At 50.1% G+C, this 6,923-nt stretch overlaps 2 protein-coding genes across 2 annotated transcripts in view; one reads left to right on the forward strand and one right to left on the reverse strand.

Annotated features, from left to right (window-relative positions):
* Nucleotides 1-959: 959 nt before the first annotated feature.
* LACBIDRAFT_330391 (uncharacterized protein) lies at nt 960-2,348 on the reverse strand (the record flags this gene model as incomplete). The annotated part of the gene is made up of 4 exons (XM_001884643.1): nt 960-1,179; nt 1,253-1,263; nt 1,345-1,503; nt 1,560-2,348. 4 exons carry the CDS (start codon nt 2,346-2,348, stop codon nt 960-962), a joined length of 1,179 nt encoding a protein of 392 aa, XP_001884678.1.
* A 1,113-nt stretch (nt 2,349-3,461) lies between these two features.
* LACBIDRAFT_330392 (uncharacterized protein) overlaps nt 3,462-6,923 on the forward strand; it is a gene marked incomplete at both ends in the record, with an annotated part of 6,912 nt that continues 3,450 nt past the window's right edge. The window contains 12 exons of the mRNA XM_001884558.1: nt 3,462-3,557; nt 3,612-3,730; nt 3,791-3,860; nt 3,983-4,306; nt 4,369-4,945; nt 5,006-5,220; nt 5,246-5,364; nt 5,404-5,556; nt 5,788-5,960; nt 6,069-6,084; nt 6,134-6,149; nt 6,314-6,884. Of these exons, the coding sequence (XP_001884593.1) occupies nt 3,462-3,557; nt 3,612-3,730; nt 3,791-3,860; nt 3,983-4,306; nt 4,369-4,945; nt 5,006-5,220; nt 5,246-5,364; nt 5,404-5,556; nt 5,788-5,960; nt 6,069-6,084; nt 6,134-6,149; nt 6,314-6,884 (2,449 nt within the window). The remainder of the gene's footprint in view (nt 3,558-3,611; nt 3,731-3,790; nt 3,861-3,982; nt 4,307-4,368; nt 4,946-5,005; nt 5,221-5,245; nt 5,365-5,403; nt 5,557-5,787; nt 5,961-6,068; nt 6,085-6,133; nt 6,150-6,313; nt 6,885-6,923) is intronic.

Raw genomic sequence — 6,923 nt, forward strand, 5'->3', positions numbered from 1 at the left:
GATAATTCTCCTCTTTTTACATATTTGCTTGGGCTCAATTTTCATCCCAGTAAGCGAATACTCTACATCTTTTTGCAAAAACTTACTCTGGTGTTCATCAGTATGTAGTCCTTCGAGACGGTGTCACGGGGGCTACACTGTTTGTTTTTGAGTTTGTTGTGAACTGTTCCAAGAAATTTGCATTTCTCTTGAGGCGGTTGATAGGGCAGATTGGCGTTTTCTCCAAACAGATACTTCGTCGAGCAATACTGGAGTTACTTAGGGAAGAAGATGTCTAACGAACGTTTGGAGTAGGTGTACCTTGCCAGATTTGGATAATTCTACCTATTTGAACACCATCAACAATGACTGTAACTTATATTGCCTGTTGCTGTTCTGGATAAGGTATATCAATCATGCCGGATTGAGCGGGAATCGTACCCCGGCGAGTTTCGAAGTCATTGAACATTGTATTGGGAAGAGTTCTTGAACTTTGTCTGCAGTCATAGCTGTGGATCTTGGAGGCGCCGTTTTCTGAGCGGACTACCTTTCGAAAGTCAAAGAAAATGAAGTTCAAGTCGACACATAGCAAGCTGCTCTCATATGGCAGACAGGTGCGGGAGGAAGGAAGTAGATTTGCATTTGCTCCCCGAAGTTGCCACACATCAAATGGGTTCGCTGGCCCATCATGAACGACGCTTGAGCTACTATCATAAAACGTAAAGAGCGTGCGTGACAGTCGTTGGACCGCGTCTGAGAACTTGATGAAGAGCCTCTTCATCAAGTGGATAGGTCGGGGGACGTAATCGCTTATTGAACCCTAGTTCATATGCGTTTAGTTCGTGGGGCAGTGGCTGCAAATACGATACTCGCCAGCGATGGGTCTCCCTTAGTTGAGATGTTGGAGCGTGTTTGTGAGTTGTGAGAAGCCGCGTGTTGTCAATTACAAACGGGGAAGAACAGAGCCGATAAAAGGTGATTCAAGCAGAGGAATGCAAAGCACGGAATCCACGCGCAGACAACCGGAGTAAACGAGGATCGTTCACCCGCGGGTTTCCAAGTCGTAGAACTTCTTGGACTTTGCCCGCAATTCGTGCCTGAGGATCTAACCCTCCGTGCTCAGTAGCCATTGCCGCGAGAAGCAATCTATTGCTGGTGCTCTCACATACGACATGACGACTGGGGAGGTTTGGAATAGCCCTGTGCGCGACCATAGTCAGGACTGCTTATGACTTGAGGTTCCTCAAGAGCCTAACCGAGGCAATGTACTGACCGGGCGGAAGGCTGATGAAACAGTTGAAGCAGAGGCGCCGCCCACAATGCACCTGCTGATCAGTATGCGAAATAGACGTCAAAGGGGCTGACATCCAGAGTACGGGTTGCGACGCCAAACAATTGCGGTTGCCACATCCTTCCCTCACCGTTAAGGCCTTTGCATGATGAGCCCCAATGCATTCCAGAAAGCTCAAAAGAATGAAGGGTAGGGAGTAAGGCCAATGCCTTTGCGGTGTCTTGATAAAGAGTCTGTGAGATGTCGGATTTATAGATGGGAGCTTGAAAGATATCATTAAGGGACGTACGGGATCAAGAACATCCGAGAGATTATAGGTCGTCATCATTCTGAGGTACTTGAGCTGGGGCATAAATTCGGCAAGTGATTCAAGCAAGGGAGGAGGAAGGGAACTCGTTGAGGCACCCAAAAGAAGCACATATGCGGTGGATTTGGAAAGGCCCTGCACGAGAACTTCTGTCAGATCACCTGAACTCAGATGAATTTCATCCACTGGACGGCCCGGAATAACTGCCTGAGCAGCTTTGGAAGACCCAATGAAACGAGACAAACGAGGAGCAGCTGTGACAATGAGACTCGACGGAGCTATGAGCTGGGATGTGGGAGAAGAATCGACTTCGAGCTGGAGGATAGCCTCAGCCTTGGAGAGAAAATGAGCAACATAGGAGTCGAGGGGAAAGGAAGATGCGAAATGCCGCAATCGAGGGAATTCGGCGTCGAGTCGCGTGTGAAGCACCCAACTTGCTGCGGACTTGACGAAAATGTTCAAAGACGTCAGTTCGGACATGTTTGACAAAGCCTCGCTGAGGCGGCAATAGTAAGAGTGAAGCACGGCGGTGTGCGGGTCAAGGCGAATGGCAAATGTCTGGACATGACGTGCAATGTGGGGCTTCTTTGCCAGGGTGACAACAATGCCCAAATTTTTGGACGTCAAATTAACAGACACGTGTCTGTAGAACAGAGGTTGGGTGACTACATAAAAAAGTGAGCTTGTCCTGGAGAGTGCGGCAGGGTCCGTGAGAGAAGCATGCTGACAAATGTTGGCCAGGAGTTCTGGTGGTAGATATTGCAGAGGCATTGGCAGTCGTGTCAGGATGGCCGTTTGCTGGGATGCTTTATACGGAGAGCCCGGGGGACAAAGATACCGCGGAGACACGATTCTGGCTTTTATACGAGGGTAGGACTCCACTTGCAAGCAGGGAAGCAGCATGAGGCGCGTATTGATTCTCAGCGAGTTGGCTCTAGTCCTGATATACTTAGTCCTCGAATAAGTAGCAGAAGTAACCCTTGTCAGCGTCAGGGTTCGCCAGGTCGACGCATTCTTGGCAACTCGTGCAGTCCAGGTCCAACCACACTGAAAGTGACACTGTGACAGAAGTGACATGTAATGTCTCACGTGACCATCGACTACCTCAACGACTCACCGTTTCTCTGATAAATCAAGCCAGATCAAGCCTCGCTAGTAGGTGTGTCCTTTCTCGGCATCCGAGCTAGATTATCTGACACGCTGCGTAAGCTTCCGTACCGCAGACATTGTTGTCTAGTGCTAGAGGATCATCGCGGCGGCCGACCCGCGTAGCGCACTTTTCGTTCTAGCGTTGATACTTGTTCTGTGATGCTTTCAAGCGCACTGTCCAGGCGATGTCGGCGACCTCCGCGCTGGAGGATGTACCCGTGCAATTTGCACGCAGTTTTCTCCCAAACAGGCGACTTCTGTCTGCTGTACTCTCCTGTGATAATGCCGGTGGAATGGGCGGCCTGCATGTGGAATCGTTGTGTAGCGCTTGAGCAACGATGCCATTCTCCAGGGGCTACCCTTCTAGCGCGTAGTTGGTTGCGATTGATGTTTTTAAGACAATCTCGTGTCTCTCTCTCATCTCTCACCCTGGTAAGTCCGCGTCGATTAACCGCCATTTGGCTTGGATAGCCTATAATGCCAGTACGTCTTTTGCTTTTTGAGTCCCTGCCTTACTGAATCGACAAATGCTGGAGCTTGGCTATACTCTTGCAACATTTCGGTCATATCTTCGGCGATTTCCTATTTAATTGCCGTGAATCGTACTCCGCTGAACTCGTGCTCACAATTTCAAGGCACTTTCCGATTGCCTTTCTCGATATCTCTTTCACCTCTAGTTCTTACTCCAAGCCACATCCACTCAACTATCCCATCTACTTCCAGTCACCTCCAATTATGTTTGGTTTAGTTAAGTTCTTCAACGAAACGCCGGTCTCTGTTCTTGTTCCTCAGTGGCGCAATCTTTCGCCTTTGTCACCGCTGTTCAGCGGCGTAGGCATCTCCTTTGTTTATCGTCGCAAGCAATTACTTATCCTCTAGATTTAGCTTCCTCCAGCGGTCGTGATTGACAAATTAGTCAGCTATCTCCGGGCAGCCTGTGATAGGTCTTTAAAGAAAGAGGAACGCGCCGCTGTACTCGTGAGGGTTGGTCTTCTTGTGGAATGGTGCGAACAACCCGTAATACCCCATCACAAGAATCATTTTTCTAATCCACATTCGGGCAGCCATGCGGATCTGGTAAAGGAGCAGGCACTTATGCCCCTCATCGTTTGCAACGTCATGGAAGCCATTACTGTAAATTTATTTTCCATGCGACAAGCAGACTCGATTCCTTCTTTTTATGATAAAGCCCCTGTTACTGTGATTACCCCGCCTGCCAACAATAGCTGTTGTTTCCTGATTTATCTTTACAACAGGAAGCCCTTGATGTCATCCTGGTTTTGGCGGAGACCATGCCGCCTTCCGACTTAAAGGCTGAAATATGGACTTATTTCAAAAAGAATATCGTATCATTGAACCCTGTCAACCGTTTCGCAGCCCTCTCGCTCGTCGGCACCGTTTCAGCATCATTTATCCTCGATGATTCAATACTCAGCCGCCCTCTGTGGTCAAGGATCGAAGCTCTTGCACTGGATCCTTGCCCCCTCGTCTTGCACATACTTCCAACGCTTGCTCTTCACTGGAGACAAAACCCCCGCATCATGCAAAAATGCCAGAATCACTTGGCGTTCTTCTTGACGGTAAATTAGATTGTTCACGAGATTTCAGCCCACGTTGATGCCACATCGCCAATATCCTATAGCTCCTGCAGTCGTGGATAACATGTCCTACTGATCCCCGTTTCATAGGTTCCGGCATTCCTTTCGACCTCGTTGGTGGCCGAGCGCTCAAAGCCGTTCTAGAGATGTACAGTGCTGCGGATACAATTAAACAGAATCTGCCGAACATTATGACGGCACTCCAGAAGCTCATCACCAATCAACGGTATAAACCGACTCATGTCTTGCCAGCGGTCGAAAGTTTGGGGATAGTCGCCTCTGCTGTTGAAGGAGCCTTTGATCCTTACCTGCCTGATGTCATGAAAATTGTGAACTCCTTTTTGACTGCGACCTCACTCGAGAGTCGATCGGCAGCGATGGCAGCCGTAATCTGCATATCGAAATCCTCGTCGCTCAACCAATTTCGACCTTTTGTTTCACTCGTTTTACCCGCCGCCGTTGCGGGCGCTAAAGCTACCGATGGGACTTACAAAGTACGCTGCTTGTTCGCTATGGGCATTGTTCGATCATACATTGGAGAGCTTTCGGACAACGAGATTTTTTCCATTGGCCTGCTCACACTACAAATTCTCAAGCATGTTCCACTGGGACAATCTCACGGTGAGCCGGTCACGATGAACGTTCCCACTTCGTCTGCTGGCTAAATGCACCTATCTACAGATTGTTGCTCCCAAGACACCGTTGAAAAGCTGGCAGCTCTGGAAGCTTTCACCGCCCTTATGGACGCTGCACCAGACTCCTTCTTTGGGACTTTTTTCCGCTCAACCTGCGAAATACTTATCAAACTTTTGTCCGCTCCGTGCTACGGGCTGAAAGATTATGTTGCAGTGGCGGTTGTTGCAATGGTGGTCAACGACCACTTATCTTTGGGGCAGGTACGGCTTGCATGATAACGAACAGCACTTGAATGTTGAATGTAACACTTTGAAGGGCCTTGCTCGATCGCCGCAATTGCGATCACCGCTAAAGGAGTGCATCCAAGATCTGCTTTTGGGAGAGACCATCTCATCAGCTTCGAGGTGGGTGAACTTTAGCTCAGACAATTGTCGTATGTTCAGTTGGCTGTGGTACAGAGACAGGCTTCTACCTAAATTCCGGGAAGCAATGATCATTCTAGACAACGCCACTCAGGCGGTACATGCAGCTAGTACAACAAAGCTGCGTTGTGCTGCTCACACACTGCACCTCTCGTACGCGTTGGGCCAGCACAGGTGTGACGTTCGGAAGCATTGACTGAATGGATTTGCATGGGCCTTTGACACATCTACAGCCTTCCCGCAAATTGTTTCGGTTTTGGGATTGTTTTGGGAGAGCACAATTTTACCATGCCGATAATTCGCTGCAGTAGGACGAATGCACAATTTGTTGTTATCATCGACTTGTATTTGGGTGCTAGATGTACATGTGGTTGCGAATTGAAATGAATCGTTACGATTGTCCAGAAGGTTCCGTATTCCGAGAGTCCGAACTGCCGCCGATCCGCCAGTCCGCCTCTCCAGAGTTCGCACGACACCTACCTCTGCAAACGCGGTCACGGCCCTCTTAAACACCTGTGGGCACTGCCCGCTCGACGCAGTTGTGCAAGGATCTGTATCAACCACAGACGGTTACGACGGTTAGTTCAGGTGTCGGCTCAGCCATTGCCTATGATGGCGCTGACGTCTCTTCGCCTGTTTTGGCCAACCTATCGCAACTCCCGTGCTAAGTACGATGCCCGCTGTAGCACAGGAAGGCCATAGGTGAGTGAATGTCCTGTTGACATTGAACAGGTGCTGACGTGTCCCTCAGCGTACAAGGAGTCCAAGTGGGTAATACAGCCCAAACCTAAAGCTCCCACCAGAGAGTCGAGGCTGGATGTGGCCTCCCCTCACCGCCTCCCATCGACAAACGGCCTCCTCCCATCGATAAATGGCCCCCCCTCTCTCCCTCCCTCCCTCGACAAGTGGCGAACGGCCTCCTCCCTCGAAGAATGCCCCCTCCCTTGACAAATGGCGAATGGCCACCCTTGACGAACGGCACCCTCGACAAAAGGCGAATGGGCGAACGGCCTCCCCTTTCGATGGACTAACCCCCCTTCCCCCCTCGACAAATGCCGAACGGCCTCATCTTTCAACGAACGGTCCCCTCTCTTCCTCGACAAATGGTGAACGGCCCCCTTTCGACGAACTCAACGAACAGCCCTCTCCCTCCCTCAAAAAATGGCGCCCTGCCGTCGACAAATGGCAAAACTTCTCATTTCTCGACAAATGGCCTCCTACCTTGACAAACGGCCCTTTCTTGACAAATGGCCCTTTCTTGACAAACGGCCCTTTCTTGACAAACGGCCCTTTCTTGACAAACGGCCCTTTCTTGACAAACGGCCCTTTCTTGACAAACGGCCTCCCCCTCGATGAACGCTCTCCTCCTTCGACGAATGGCCTCCTCCCTCCCTCAACGAACAGCCTCCTCCCTCCCTCGATGAGCACACTCCCCTTCAACGAACGGCCTCATCTCTCCCTCGATGAATGGGTTCCCCGTATTTCTATTTTGTTGCTGTCCAGTGTGTTAGGTGGACTGGCTCACATAAATACTACTACTT

This window comes from Laccaria bicolor, genomic scaffold, assembly GCF_000143565.1.
Source record: "Laccaria bicolor S238N-H82 LACBIscaffold_26 genomic scaffold, whole genome shotgun sequence".
In the NCBI taxonomy this organism is placed as follows: domain Eukaryota; kingdom Fungi; phylum Basidiomycota; class Agaricomycetes; order Agaricales; family Hydnangiaceae; genus Laccaria; species Laccaria bicolor.